The following is a 15,352-nucleotide window of genomic DNA, read 5'->3' as shown; positions in this document are numbered from 1 at the left end:
ACTGAGGCAAAGAAGGCATTAAGTACCTCAGCCTTTTCCTCATCTCTGGTGGCAACGTTCCCTTTTGTATCCATTAAGGGATAGATGTTCTTCTTGGGATTCTTTTTACTGTTGACATATTTGTAAAAACATTTTATGTTGTCCCTTACAATAGCGGCCAGATTTAGTTCTAGCTGAGCTTTTGCCTTTCTAATTTTCTCTCTGTATGCTCTAACAAGATCCCTGTACTCCTCCCAAGTTGCCCACCCTTTGTTCCAGAGATGATAAACTCTTCTTTTTTTCTTGACTCCTAGCAAAAGCTCCCCGTTCAGCCAGGCCGGTCATTTTCCTTGGTGGTTTGACTTGCAGCACATGGGAATAGCCTGGTCCTGAGCCATTAAGATTTCCTTCTTAAAGAATGTCCATCCCTCCTGGACCCCTTTGCCCTTCAGGACCATCTCCCAAGGGACTCTCTCAACCAGTGCCTTGAAGAGGCCAAAGTCTGCCCTCCGGAAGTCCATAGTGGTGGTTTTGCTGACCACCTTCCTTGCCTCACCAAGAATTGAAAATTCTATCATTTCATGGTCACTAAGCTCAAGACAGCCTCCGACCATCACACCTCCCACCAGTCCTTCCCTGTTTGTAAACAACAGATCCAGCAAGGCTCCTCCCCTGGTTGGCTCACCCACCAGCTGCATCAGGAAGTTATCTTCCACACACTCCAGGAATCTCCTAGATTGTTTACTCACTGCTGTATTGTATTTCCAGCAGATGTCTGGAAAGTTTAAGTCCCCCGCGAGGACAAGGGCACACGATTCTGAGACTACTGCCAGCCGCTCGTAGAACAATTCATCCGTCTCTTCAACCTGGTCAGGTGGTCTATAACAGACTCCCAGCACAATATCTGCCTTATTGGCTTTCCCTCTCATCCTCACCCATAAGCACTCCACCTTGTCATCACAATCATGTAGCTCTGTACAGTCAAAACACTCCCTAACATAGAGAGCCACCCCACCACCTCTTCTACCTTGCCTGTCCCTTCTGAAGAGCTTGTAGCCATCCAATCTAATCTTTCTGTTAGTAGAGTCCCCTGCCCAAAACCACTGTAGGACCTCTGCTGTTGAAGATGCTCAAAACTCAACTGGACATGACAAGAACAACATCATGTAATGTTACATTGGCTCTGCTCTGAGGAAGCAGTTGGACACCCTGACTGCTGGAAGTCCCTTGTAACCTAAACCATCCCCAATTTCTTTGCCTGTAGAACACGGGGCCATTTTGGAGTGCCACATATTGTGGAAAGAGAAATTTAATACCAAAGTCTTACTGAGAAGTTTATGAACCCAAAACGTTTTTGTTTATCCAGATACAAGGGTGGGGGAAGTAAAAAGGTAGCAACACTTGTACAGGCCTGGGAGATCATTGCCTAGTTTATCTTTTGAAACTTACCCCCAGTACATCCAAGGAGTTACCATCAGTAAATGGCAGATGTCTGGTTTTAGAAAAGGGAGGCCATATAATCAATACTGTAATGCAGAGCTATGGATTCACATGACTCATTTTTCCCCTCTCTTCTAGGCCTAGCAAATGTCTATGATGAGAAAAGTTGTGCTGCAGTAAAATATTTCTGAAACAGGTATGCAGCTCAGGCATTGTGTGTAAGAAACTATGCAACCTATCAGCAGTCCAAGGCCGGGGCAGGTACTGAAAAAAAACATCTGAAGTAAAGCTCTTGATGTTTCGCTGTCAATTTTACCTGTCTCTCCATTTGCAAAGGTGGGTGGTGATGACGATGGAAGAGCTTTTGTGGTATTGTCCTCCAAGTGAGGTGGGCTTTGTGAGATGGCTAGTGCTTTCTGTATGATTTCAATGGCTTCTGTGTGATCCATCTGTCTCAAAGCAGCAATCAACTCTTGAACTGTACCACCAGAAACCTAAGAGAGAAGACACCAGATACTCACCATCATCCAGGCTGGCTAAAACAAAAGGGCTGCACTGTCTCACCATGCAGGAGGACAATGTTCTCTCTATGTTTGAGTGTTCTTTGTAACTTGTTACAGCCACATTACCTCATAGTTATCTAGCAGAGTTTTCGATGGGGAAGGGCTCAGCCTGAAGGCATTATTAAGTATGCCAAGACCCAGTTTTTGTGCTAGAGTGGACCAGTTTTTCTTTGGATCGGGCAATTCCAATAGTTTGTAAAGCTGCATCTTGGAACTTTCATTCAGCTCTCTCAAATGTCCTGGGAACAGAGAAATATGTTAGTTTATTATTTATACAAATCATGCACCAGTTCATTTCTAACAAAGCCAAATTGAAGAGTATTTTAGTGTCCATCAATCCCAGTGTTCACTAATGTATTGCTGTGATATTGAAAATGTACTCCTTTGTGTCCTTGTGACCTACCCTTAACAGAATCAAGCTAATTCTATGAATGAGTAGGTGGGAGGGTACCTCTTCTGCCTCCTCATTTCAGTTACAAGCTATTGCAGGGCAATGTCTTCTGCAAGTACACATTTAGTACTCAATCACTAGAGGGATATTGTCAAGTCATCTTTATAGATGTTACCTTGTGTCAGTAAGTCCTTCGAAACCACTGCTGACTCGTAGGGTTTGCCGTTTAATATGTCATACACCTAAGAGAATGCATTAAAGTCAGTATTTATTAGCAGAAACCTGGTTCGTGTCCATTATCTTGACAATTCTCAGTAGTATTGTGTAAAGCCCTAATGCCATCTGTAAATTTTTTCTGTCCCAGGATCAGTATGACAAAAGATACTGTAGAAGACCTGTGCAAAGCTTGAGGGAGAAATCTTGAGAAGCTGATCTCCCTTGCCCTTTACCTATGTCATCTGGCAACTGTTTTCAAGATACAGAGGAAGTCTTTGCAGTAAGTAAATGGTGGCAGCAGTGCCTAAAGGAGAAGTTATTGCCTGTCTGCAACTAGTAATTTAAAACAAAGCCTGGGTTAGATTTTCACCTAAGGCTAGTACCACTCCCCAGCTCCATGTGATTAGGGATGCTGACTGCTTGTACCTTACACTCACACCAAGCCAACTGCACGTTATCAGCTACTATAAGCATGGACCATGCAGCCTCATCACTGTTTGGGCAGGACACAACAGAAGAGTGTATTTTCCCTCCACACAAAGTCTGCAGTTCTGAAGAACACGCAGCAAAGAAACCCACTAGAGAGCATCTCTGAATATGGGCCTTCAAGCACAAGCTGCCCAACCAGCTAAACACTTTTCCACATTGAAGACTGTAGTGCAACTATTTCAAGAAGTGCCTGGCCATTCCTGTTCAGTAGAAGTAGTCTGTTAAGTGGAGCTTTCTTCCAATGCTATTTCACAGGGGGGAGTTGTGGCTGAATTAGTTTAATTTTTGATCGCAAATCAGTAGCTTGTCACCATTGAAATAACTGTGGATGCAGTGAAAGGAGCTGGCCAAGAAAGCTGAACTATCATTTATTATTAAAAAAGCCAGACCACATACCTCACAGCTGGCCGCCATATCCAGTGGTGTTGTTCCAGGCACAATCCCTTCATCGTCATCTTCATCATCTTTCACGTCATCTAGATCAAACAATGGCTCAAAGTTCTCAACATGAGGATTTGCACCTGGAAAACAAGTGTGAAAAAAAATTCCTAAGAAAAGGCTTCAAGCTGCTTTTCAACAATATTTAAAATATGTATTCTAAGTTCTGAATGCCAAATTGCTAATTTAGCTACTCAAGCTGAACTACATTTTATATTAGGTCAGCAAACAGCTTTATTGACTAAAGTTAAATGCTGTCACATCTCTGTATAATGCTACTTTCCTTTATAAAGAGGGAAAAAATGACGTGCAGAGTGTTAGAGCCCAGAGCACGAGCTATGATTGTATCAACTGCCTTCCAGTCCCATTCTTGGCTCACATGCTATGCTCTGTGTATGTGATGAAGCAATAGTGTGGTGCTTCTTTTTATAGTGGGTATTATTAAAAAGACCAAGCACGCAGCCAGAGCAATGGGAAGCTTGCATTTCTGTTTCAAAGGAGAAAAATCAGGTCTAAATACAACTGAAAAAATGTTCCAATAAATATTCAAAACTAACTCTTCCCACAGTGATATGAAATAGGAGACACTAACAAGCTCATGTTTCAGTGACCTATTTTTTTGTTTTGTTTTTAAAGCAGTCCAACACTTATCCCAATTATGTAATGAGGTCTCTTCTCTGCTTCTTCAGCTATAAAAAACTACAAAAGAAATACTCAAAAAACTTCCAAGAGTGTTCAAGAGATTTTTTTTTTCCTTGACTAACATAATTTGCCTTTTTAGCCATTAGATGGTGCTAAAGAGTAGTACAGCACCTGGAAATAGGACTTCCCTGAGGAAAAGCAAACCTTCGTGCTTTTAATTTCTTCTGCTCATTAAATAAGTTCACTGGCACATTCTTTTCTGCTTGCAGCCTTCTAACCTGAATCATCACTGTGAAAGAAAACTCTGCAGCAAATATCTATTTTCATACCTGCTGCTTTGAGAACTGCTGCCAATTTTGTAGAGCCCCTTCCAGCTGCTATGTGAAGAGGAGTTGTCCCATCATATGTAGTGCTGTCCACATCTGCATCACCCTAAGTTTTTATTGAACGACAAAAAGAAAAGTGCTACTTGTCTATACAATACAGCTGCAGAAACTCATGTCTGCATAAACATCGCTACTGTGCAAATAAGCACCATTCCACGCCTGTTTGGGTAAAAACTCTAATCATTGTCTGAAAAGAAGGAATGAGAAAGCAACTACAACCATCTCCATGCAGGAACAGATGGTGGTTGTGTGCTCCAGTGTTACAGCAGGAGGCACAGCATATAAACCCAAATAGGTCAGGTAGATAAAAGCCACTTTGCATCCCATGTAGTAGCTCTGCCATCCGATTACCTGCAGCATTTGGCGCCTAAACTGGTGTGCACAGAAATCTGCCTTCCTGCTGCTCTTCAGGAGAGCAGGTAGGCTGGCGGCACATTCGTACACAGATACCAAGGAAAGCTACTGCAGCCAGCTCTGGGTGTGCAGAATTAAGCACGCTAGGATCAAGGTTTTAGAAAGATGAGACAAATATTTATACACAACCATCTCTCCATGCACATCTGTATACACATTCCACTTCACACAGATGAAATGATTAACTTGTTCAAGAGTAGTTTCACTGGCTGTCGGGATTACTTGGTGCAAATTAAACACGGCATATGTGGTCAGGTCAGGGTCACATTTAACGCCTCAACTTGGGCAAAAGATGTGCCAGCACTGCTAAACAAGTAATAATGAGTAACATTAGCAATAATTTTGCCTTTTTACTGATTTAAGTAAACAAGTCAATACACAGGAAAACACCCTTACTACTGTTCCTCTGAAGCACTTGAGGATTTCCAAGAGGTTTTAAATATGTAAGTGAAAAGACCTGAAAGAAATTCTGCCCCTACCTCAAGCAAAAGGCAGCCCACCAAAGGGATGTTCTCTTGTTCAACAGCTAAATGCAATGCAGTTCGTCCCGATTTCTGTTCCTGAGCATTGACGTTAACTCCAGCAGCAATCAGCTGTTTGAGGCAGGCCATGCTATTTGCTATCACCACCATGTGAATTGCACTGAGACCTACACAAAACAAAAGCCATCCATCACGTGTATTAATATTTGAAAAATACAGAAATGTCAGAGTAATGAGTTTTGAAGTGGCCGCATCTATGAGAATTGTAAAATGAGTGAAAGTTACTGTAGTTATCTGAGGAGAAATGACTTATTTTGCCTGCTTATACGCTAAAAGATAGTTAATAAAAATGTTCTTTGTGCATAAATCAGAACTAGTGTTATTGATGGCAAGTCAAAGCCATGCATGGAAAAAAAAAAAAAATCAGCAGATTACAAGGTAGAACAGAAGGCAGGAACTGAAGAGCTCACCTAGAGCATCTCTTTGTCTCAAAGGAGAGGAGCCTTAAAAAGAAAATCTGCATCTTGGTACTAAACAAGTAGGTACCCTGCACTGGCCCCATCTGCTACTGAACATCTCTTCTAGAAACAGTCTGGGGAATAATTGGTATATTTTAGTATCATCCTCCTGTAAGGTCACACTGCCCTATCACCTCAAGACTACCTGTACCAGCTCAAAAAGAGAATAATAAAGCCTTATATTTAAAAAACAAACAAACAAACACACACCAACCCCAAGCCAACAAAACAAAACCCCCATCTCTCTGAGGAACTTAATACAGTTGTTTGAATCCCATAATGACATTTTTAGGTCAGACATTTTACAATCTGCTAGAGCACGAATACTAAATTCAAATTATCTGTAGCACTGAAAAATGGGAGAGTTGCGTCTTTGTGGTTATTTTATAGGCTCTAATTCTGTATGGTCACAAGTACCAGATGTAAAACTCAACACTGGTCCAGAAACTATTTTTGAGGGGATTTCATTCATTAGAGAGGAGGAAGAAACATTTTCTTCTGGGGGGATTTTTTTAAAAACCAGTGGTTGCATAAGGTATCTCAGGAGGAACACAGTGCTTGAAGTTTTGCGAGATTAAAGAAAATATACCGTAACAAAAATTCAAATCCATACTGTGTCACGTGGCCATTACCAATCCTTATGTTCTGTATAACCAGAAAACCTACACGTCTGTGTTCTGTCATCTGTGACTGCAGGCATGTAAAAGCCAAGGATAGCACATGCAAAATGGGGAAAGATGCTATTTCCAAGGTCTGTATCTACCTGTGTAGAAACACTGTGTTGGCAGGAATTGAGGTGTGCTTGTCCCATAGGCAAGTGTAAAATACAGCCATTATCTTTCCATACCTTCACCATTGGAAAGGTCGACCATTGGAGATATCCTCTTATGCTTGAGGAGTAAACGCAAAATCTTTTCATCTCCTTCGGTAGCAGCTAAATGCAAGACAGAATTACCATGGCGATCCAGAAGGCTGACATCTGCTCCAGCCTTCAGCAAGTCTTCCACCACCTCTGCCTGCTTTGTGATTACTGCCAGGTGCAAAGGGGTCTAGAAGTGACAGAAGCAAGCCATGAGAAGATAAGCAACAGCTACATCACTTCTACAGAAATCTCTTAAATCCATAAAAGCCCCTACTGTGAGAAGATGTTACCCCACTTCAAAGCTAACAGAAATTAAAAGCTTGCGTATGTGTACGTTTTTTTCCTACTGCATACTACAAATAGGGTTTCTACTTACTGGAAATAAAACCTGCCTTGCTAGTGTCAGCAGCTGGACTTTGGGAGGAACAAAAGATGTTGCCTGCTCTGTAAGCCAGGGCACTGACCTGGCTATTTGAGCATTGCGGTGCAAGGGACTCTGGAAAGGAGATAATCCCTGTGTCCCCCCAGACACTGTAACCCTGCTTCCAGCTGCCCCGTAGCCAAGTTCATGCCACAGAGAGAGCACACACACTTTCCAGGGCCTGCTCAAATCTGCCTTTGGCACCGAACTATGCTCTAATTTTGCTCCTGAATAGGAGGTTTACAGCCACGGGCTTAGGATCTCCTTATCCTTCAAAATGACTGCACAGAAGAAAAGAAAATCCTGCTGTTCTGTGCGTTTGTCAAAGTGCAGAACAACTGTGCATTTACACAGCACGTGTCTAGCTAGCTGATTCTATTTGCATGTTCTCCATTTTTGTGCAAAGACACCTGCAGCACCAAAAAGCTCTCAGACCAAGAGGTTTCAAGTACTTCCAAAGGTTGATTGTATACTGCATTCTTGACAGTCTTGCCAGTGAACAGCATCATGTAGAACACACTCAGAAACATATGTATTTAAACAGTAAGCATTCCAGTAGGGTTTGGGAATCACATTTCCAACACTAAAATAATCTAAAAATTGCACAAGATTCCATCTCCATATCATTATCCCTGTATTAACAGAGGACTGTAAAAAAAGACTAATTCCAGCTCTGTACAATAAGCTGGTGTTTGTCAATAGATTTGTCAACATATTTGCAATTAATTAGTGAATTTATAAGGTACACATACAATTCAGCTTTCAGATTATCTGTACAGAAGGAAAATTCTAGCCCAAGCCTACATTCCCTCCCACCACTGGCTGAAGGTTTAAGTAGAAGGTAGGAATAGCTGTAGACGTCCTGGCAGTCAGAGATCTATTTCTTGCGTGGAACACAGCTTTGCTTCCCGTTTCTTTTACAGAGAGGGCACATAATTCAATTCAGAATCTTCTGCTTGCTTTCACCAGCCTCCACATTTCAAACTTGCTTTATAGGAACTTAAAAATGAAATGCGAAAGAGAACAAAAAAGTCAAACCCTCTGGGACTATCTGTGTAGAATAAAAACCTGCCTTTACTGTTCACAGCAAAAGAAACAACACAAATGTCAGAGTGCTGCTGTGTAATGTCCAGCTTTGGGACAACTGAATGGTGTGCACAGTTGAAAAGAGATTCTTTTCCAGGCAGGTTTCCACAGCTCTTAAAAGCCTGTCTGAGTTACAATACAAAAAGCTCAGACTCTGTCACAGATGAAGGCGAGGAGACAGAATTGTGCCTGGCAGTTAAGAATTCTTTTCCTGCTAGGTAAAAGACATGGGGATGGGCTTTTTTTTTGTTTTGCTATAATGTGAATCTAGAAATGAAAGGGAAATCTTGGTGTACATGTGATGGGCACAAATATCATCTGGGCTACAGGAAGGGTAGAGTTTGTTACAGCTTCTGCATGCCTCTAGATAACTGATGACACAGCAACTGACTCATGATCCCGAGTTATCCCATGTTAGAAAGGTCAAAAGAGCCCAGAGTTGGCACACTGTAATCCATACTGCTGGTTTAATAGCAGAGAAGCCAAATAATGAAGACATGAACTGACAAATTTCATACTTTTGGCCTGTTCTATGATTGACCCATGGAGATGTTTCTGTTGACACCAAGGGGAATTATGAACTGAAACAGTGAAAATATGCTCTTGCTCCTCCACCACCTTACAATATGTCATTGTGCTTCTAAACTTGTTTGCATTACACTCTGATCTGGACTCATTCCAACGAATAGAAGAAAAATAAGACAGACAGTAAGTTGTGGAATTTTTTTTACTGGCTGAACAATCAACAACACTTATACCACCACAACTGCACACCTGATAAAGGTCGTTTCTCATGTTAATGATGTCATTATAATTCAGATCAGGCATCACTTCCAAGAGGTTTTTCACCAGCTCAGTATGAAGGTGGATAATTGCTAAATGAAGGACACTGAAACAAACAAAAAACAGATGAACAAATTCACACTATTTTCAAATTTATTATAAAAATTTTAAGGTTTTGCTGTAGATCTGATTGAATTCTAACTGATCCAAACACTGGACTATTAGAGGTCATGATTTCAGCACTAAATAGCAGCACCTAAAATGAATCCCAACATTAAAAAAAGCTAGTCAGAAGGTAACTGTGTTTAATCCTTCAATCACAAAAGCAGACTCAGGATGGCTTTTGCTGGTCCTGAGCTTAACTTATCTCCTAGTCTAATAAATATAAACTTTGTAGCACAAAACAATTGTTTCAGAACTTGTTGAAATCCCCAGATTCTTTGCTGTTTTGTTTTTTTCATGTTTTGAATTATGCAGCACATGAACACCTTTTACTGTCAAAACCTTCCTTCAGAATTTCCACAGGCCTCTCTGCCACCAAAGCAGATTTTCCCTTGGGGGTTTCCCCAGATCTGTGGCGTTTTCTTTCTTCGTTTTCAAACAGAAAAATGACTAAGGACTGAGGCCTGGTGACTAACAGCTACAGGATTTGCAGCAGTGCCCAGAGATGTCATGACAAAGAAAAAAACCTGGTTTGGGACATGACTAACTGCATAGCAAGACACTTCACCGCTTCTACTGGGTTAATGCAATGGTGTTTCCTGTGCACTTCTCCAAAGTCAAGTCCTTTGCCACCAGCCAGCGTGGCTGTACTTGCAAAATGACACCAGGAAAAAACCAGGTTGTGAATCCCATCGCCCCTCTCCAACAGAACTCAATTTGTCTTGTTCCCTTGAGACTTCATTTCAAAGTCATGCCTTTGGTTTTGAAACATATCTTGCCAAGCTCTCCCTTAACAGATGTTGGCCAACTTCTAGACTCATCTTTTTAGTATGTTGCTGCTGACACACAATATCAGCATAGGACATGTGGTGTGTTTGTTATGCTGCTGCAGAAATACCTGAATATACTCAGATCTACACTTTCATGAAAAAAAGTTCTTTCCCATTCAAGGCATAGAGTCATCTTGAAATTGAGACTGAGAGCACTCAAAACCAGAAGATATTTTAAAAAGGGAATAAAAAGGGAATGATTTCTAAACCAAACTCACGCTCAAAAGGCCTGTTTTATTATTCTGGACACTGCCATAGGAAGTACCACAGCATGTTCCCTCCTTCAATTCTCCTGTGCTGTTCAAACAGTCCCACCACTACCGTAAAAGAGCTATTCCGCTGTTCTCTGGTAGGTGCTTCTTACTATGCTCTATCATGCCGACATTTTCTTTCCAAATCTCACTTCAGAAACAAATTTGCTTTTCTACTGCCTTTAGTTCTCTTTCCTGTAGCAAGTATTTTAACTTTACCCTGCCACTACACATGATGCTGTAAAGACATGCTGACTAGACCATGAAAGGGCAATCAATTCCATTTCTTAAGCAGTCCTACATCAGAAAACGCATTTCAGCACTGCTATGGAAGCAGAGTGCCGTAATACTGTCAGGCTTCTGGAAAGTGGTGGTACTGGTATAAACGCAGTAACAGCCAGTGTTACTGAATGCCCACCATAAATATACACTAAGCACAGATTAACGTATTTTGTCTCAAAGCCATAAAACACAACACAGGGTCCCACAGAAGGTATTTTCATTCCCTACATACTACTTTGATAAAAGACAAGTAAAATTGTTGACAGCAATACTTCATTAAAGGCTTAAGCAAAAAATGTGTAGTTTTTGACCTATAATTTTAATGATTAAAGTGAAAATTAGGGAAACTGATTTATGAGTTTTGACCTTTTTTTTTTCCTCCTCCTTTAAACAGCTTGTATGAGAGGGCTGGAAGACAGTCACCAAAACTTTGTTTTGTTAAAAAGCTGCAGAGTAATTTAGATGTATTACATGCTCACAGACTAAAATCCATCCCAGGAGAAAGATGACATGAGCTTGAACCTCACATATTTGCAGGTACTTCTTAATGCAGGAAGAAAACAACTATTTACCATCATTCTGAAAAGTATTTTGACTTTGTTGAAATGCCCCGCAAGTCCAAATCTGAGGGGCACCTTGTCATATTTAAATGCAGGTCCTGCTTGGTCAATACTTCTCTACCCCGCTTTTTTTTTTTTGTTGTTGTTAAACACAGAAGCTGTATTGTCCAAAGTGCTAGCAGATTTGGTTGCTAGCTCCTGCCTTGTTCATATTCCTGCTTTCTTAAAAGCAGACATCAGGTTGCTAATTGGAAAGCAAAGCAAGTAAAGTAGCTATCTTTGATTTTGCAGTCCTTTATCAGTAATCTGAGACCTATTTTCACTGAAAGTGGAGTGAAAGTAGTAGCCTCTCACAGAATAATCAAACAGTGGGATGGCATGTCTCAGTTGCTTGTAATTTTCCATCTAGCTGGACACCTTAAGGCTTATATGGCTTCTACCGTACAAAATACTGAAATTTAAGGAAACACAAGTGATTGCACAGGGCCTGCCCAAAGCCTGTCAGCTAAAAAGTGAGCTTATTGAAGAGATATGTGTTCAGAGCCACTCCCACTGAATTTGCTTTTAAGTAACTACTAATCATTAGTTCCTCACTGTATTTCACCCTCTGAGTCCCACAGAATCTGCGTAAGTGTAGAGGAACAAAATGGATTTCTACTTCAGCTCATGTTACTGAAGGACTGTTATGGAAATATTAGCAGCGAAGTCTGCCACGAACATCTGTGCAATCTCTTGGAAGACTACAGTACAGACATAAGCAAGAGCAAACCACCGTCCTCTGGAAAGAACTTGGTGTCAGTGGGAGAAGAGCAGCATGGACCCTCCAGCTATTCTTTCTACATCTCCCGGTGCATCTGTAATTTAAAGCTTCCTATGATGACTTAAGGACTTGCATGGAATAAAAAGCAGGGCACTTTCCTTCAGCACAAAGCTGAGGATCCCCATCAACTGTGTACCATGATGCAAGCATAGCACTTCATGCTCAGTCGATTTTAAGGAAAAAAAAAAAAAAAAAAAAAAAAGGCAAACAAACTCACAACAAGCTCAACATACCCTCAATGACCAGATTACTTTCTGACAGGTACTGGATCAATGAACTTTGTGATGTGAGTGACTTTTCTGCAAATACAACGAAAATGTCTAAATTGCAGCTGTACCTCTCCCAAACAACACAAAGGAGAATGATATTTATTTGATTAGAGCAGTGCTGCAATCCATGATCGGCACCCGCAGGGGACACAACAAATTTACCACACCATCCTGCCATTAAAAACATGACTTTCAAGCCAGTAAGTATAGACCAACTTACTTGTCTCCATTATCATCCTGGACAACAGTGAGATGGCACTGAACAGCCAACAGCATCTTCACATCTCCAGTTACAGCATAATCAAAGAGAGCATTGCAGTGACGCTTGGCAAGCTGCATGGCCTTCTCCAGGAACAGACCATCTGCAACACAAAGTTTTGCCTTCATCAGTTCAGTTGTCTTCTTTGCAACACCACCTTCTTTTGACAGGCGTTTGTGCTGCCAAAGAAATACAAAGTGCAGACCACCAAGCATTATTCACTGATTTACTGAGACAGGTTGCTTATTACTGCTGAGAGGTAAGGATAGAGGGAATGAGACCCTTAGAAGAAAAACTAGGTGCATGCTGAGCATTCAGGCAGCAAGAATTCTGAGAACAGTCAAACCCTGGAGGCTACCTTTAAATTGAGTGGCACTGAATTAATTGCATTGATGTGCACTTGTGTGTAATGAGACAAAAGGAGCAGGAACTTGGATTTGCTTAGATACGAGCAACATCTAAGGACTCTTGTCCATAGAGCGCTTACAAGAACCTCCCGTACAGTTCTGAGTAGTTTAGACTTGAGAAAACTGAGACACAAGAAGCCTAAGGGACCTGTCAAATATTGCACAGAAACTCACAGAAAAGCTATGGAATAAATGCAGGGCTTTGTGCCCCCCCCTCCAACTCAAACCATGCAGTCTCTCCTGCTTTACAGCAGCAGCACAGAGAGTCTGTTCACCTGTTTAAAACATTCCAATGTTTACAATGCTTAGTATTTGTAGTATCCTGATTTTAGACTTATAAAATATACAACTACTGAGATTTCAAAAAGCAGAATTTGTCATGGTAGAGAGGCAAAAGGGGAAAGGGGAGGAAAGAAACTCATCTGTGGAAAAAAGTCACTATAGCTGCTCTGTCAATACCTTTGTGGTTCTGTATCAGCAAGAAACTAGCGAAAATGAAATAGATGAACTTTCAAACCACAGTCGTCATTCTGGGAAGCAGTATCATCTAAAACCAGCTTGTATTTTGAACAGTTTCATGTTTCTATAAAACCTTGTAGGGTTAGAAATTACTAACAGCAAACAAGTAAAACAGACTTTGTTATTTAAAGCACACATAGGGAGAGAACACCCAGGATTTCCAGCTACACAAAACCAGGCATTTAGACTGGGTTAGAACCACATCCCTGATGAACACGAATACATCATTTCTGCAAGCCAAAGACTTACTCAGCTATCCATGCAGCTTACTGTTCTAGCCAATACATCACTATGGTTCCTATACTATATGCCCAGGCGGATATATTTGCTATTTACCTTTTAACGCTAAATAATAGCATTAAATGGATGTTATGTTCAGGATATATATCCAGGGTAAAGGGTGTTAAGCAATTCAGTCTTTTCTCATAGACATTTCCAAAGTCCAAAAAACTAGATGCTAAACCTCCCTCGTTTCTCATATCAAGCACACAGGAAGACATCCTTCAAAATACTATGAGATAGCATCTTTTAGTCTGATATCCAAATGTTCAAACCTGCAGTAGCCACTTCATGGAGCCTGTTCTTCTGCATCTATTCTTCATATAACCTGGAGCTTGAGACTGCCTCTTTTCATGCCATTATATAATAGATAAAGAAAAGAAACATTCAACTTCCTGCCTACAATGTTCATTACTTGGAAACCAGGTCAACAGTTCAGGCCCCTCCTTGGCGACTGGTAAACGGACATTATTATTTCTTCACATCTCTGCAAAAGATTTTGCTCTCTGAATCAGCCATGGGATTTATCACAACCACAGCTGCAAACAGCAAGTTCTTCAGCTTTTCTCAGGAGCACCATCTGTTTCTCAGATCACAAGCAGCTACATCTTGGAGGTTTTTACAACTACAACCCACCTACTACGTGACTCTGGTTTCCCAAGCCAGTTTCTAGTGCTGTTAATAGCAAGTGTCACACAGGGCTGATACACACTAGATAACATGCCCTCTCCCTGACCAAGGAGGAAACAACAAAAGTTGATCTAGATCACATTGCACTTGGTAAAAGCCAAGAACAAAAAATTCCTTCCTGCTAAATTCCTACCACTACCATTCTTTCTAGTCCAACTGTTGTTTTTTTTTAATTTTATGAGAAGCAGGATTACTCAAATCCTTTAAAAAAAGTGACCATCAACTCTTTCGAAAAACAATCCAGGAAAAGAAAGTCTTACTGTCTGGGAAAGGGTAATTTGTAGTCTTCATATATTTTACAACTCTACTGCTAAACCATTTCTACTGACTACACTTGCCTTCCTCCCCTTTTGTTCACCAGTTTGACGTACAAGACTTTGCTACCCAACAGTGTTATTTTAATATGTATTTGTAAATGTTTCTGTTCCCATGTGACATTTCAAATTCAAACCTTTAATGCTAATTTGCACACAATTTAACAGCAGAATTGCAGGGAAGAACTACTGCAACAATCAGGACAATATCCATTTACTCATGCATTAAAGCCTTTCAAATATCAAAAGCCATGTCAACTGCTGAATTGTATTCCATGTACCTTCACTGCTTTCAGTGTTCCTCATACAGGTTTATCATAAAGCAGTGTTAAATGTGCCCAGCAGGCTAAGCTATCTCTTCTCCTTGCATGACACGCACAAGCTTAGTTGCCCACTGGCAGTACAAAGCTGGAAAATTATCTACAGAACTACGTATGGGGAGGGACCTTAGATTTGGGGGAATGGAATCCCCCCTTTTTCCTCCAGGAAGCATTATCACATTTTGAAACAGCAAGCAGACATTTATGGAGTTTCCAGGCCTTTAACAGCAGCTTTACCCGTACTGCAGTTTGATCTACCCTAAATACATTTACTTGCTCA

General features: G+C 40.9%; 2 protein-coding genes across 8 annotated transcripts in view; one reads left to right on the top strand and one right to left on the bottom strand.

Annotated features, from left to right (window-relative positions):
- MANBA (mannosidase beta) overlaps positions 1-12,227 on the top strand; it is a 79,724-nt gene extending 67,497 nt beyond the window's left edge. For 2 of the 3 annotated variants that reach the window (XM_075032004.1, XM_075031952.1), the window contains 2 exons: positions 1,558-1,755; positions 2,738-3,478. The gene's annotated coding sequence lies outside the window, so the exon portion shown is untranslated. Of the gene's footprint in view, positions 1-1,557; positions 1,756-2,737; positions 3,479-11,815 lie in introns of those variants that run through there. The other variant, XM_075031943.1, reaches the window with a different exon arrangement.
- NFKB1 (nuclear factor kappa B subunit 1) overlaps positions 1-15,352 on the bottom strand; it is a 63,230-nt gene that overhangs the window by 4,002 nt on the left and 43,876 nt on the right. For all 5 annotated transcript variants that reach the window (XM_075031908.1, XM_075031918.1, XM_075031888.1 and 2 more), the window contains 9 exons: positions 12,505-12,646; positions 9,102-9,216; positions 6,806-7,007; positions 5,438-5,607; positions 4,488-4,590; positions 3,475-3,599; positions 2,549-2,615; positions 2,049-2,221; positions 1,736-1,913 (listed from right to left, as the gene is read on the bottom strand). In XM_075031908.1, the coding sequence (XP_074888009.1) occupies positions 1,736-1,913; positions 2,049-2,221; positions 2,549-2,615; positions 3,475-3,599; positions 4,488-4,590; positions 5,438-5,607; positions 6,806-7,007; positions 9,102-9,216; positions 12,505-12,646 (1,275 nt within the window). The remainder of the gene's footprint in view (positions 1-1,735; positions 1,914-2,048; positions 2,222-2,548; positions 2,616-3,474; positions 3,600-4,487; positions 4,591-5,437; positions 5,608-6,805; positions 7,008-9,101; positions 9,217-12,504; positions 12,647-15,352) is intronic.

The sequence above is a fragment of the Buteo buteo genome, chromosome 1, assembly GCF_964188355.1.
Source record: "Buteo buteo chromosome 1, bButBut1.hap1.1, whole genome shotgun sequence".
Lineage (NCBI taxonomy): Eukaryota > Metazoa > Chordata > Aves > Accipitriformes > Accipitridae > Buteo > Buteo buteo.
The sequence above is the reverse complement of the archived record's forward strand: the minus strand, read 5'-3'. Positions and strand labels throughout refer to the sequence as shown.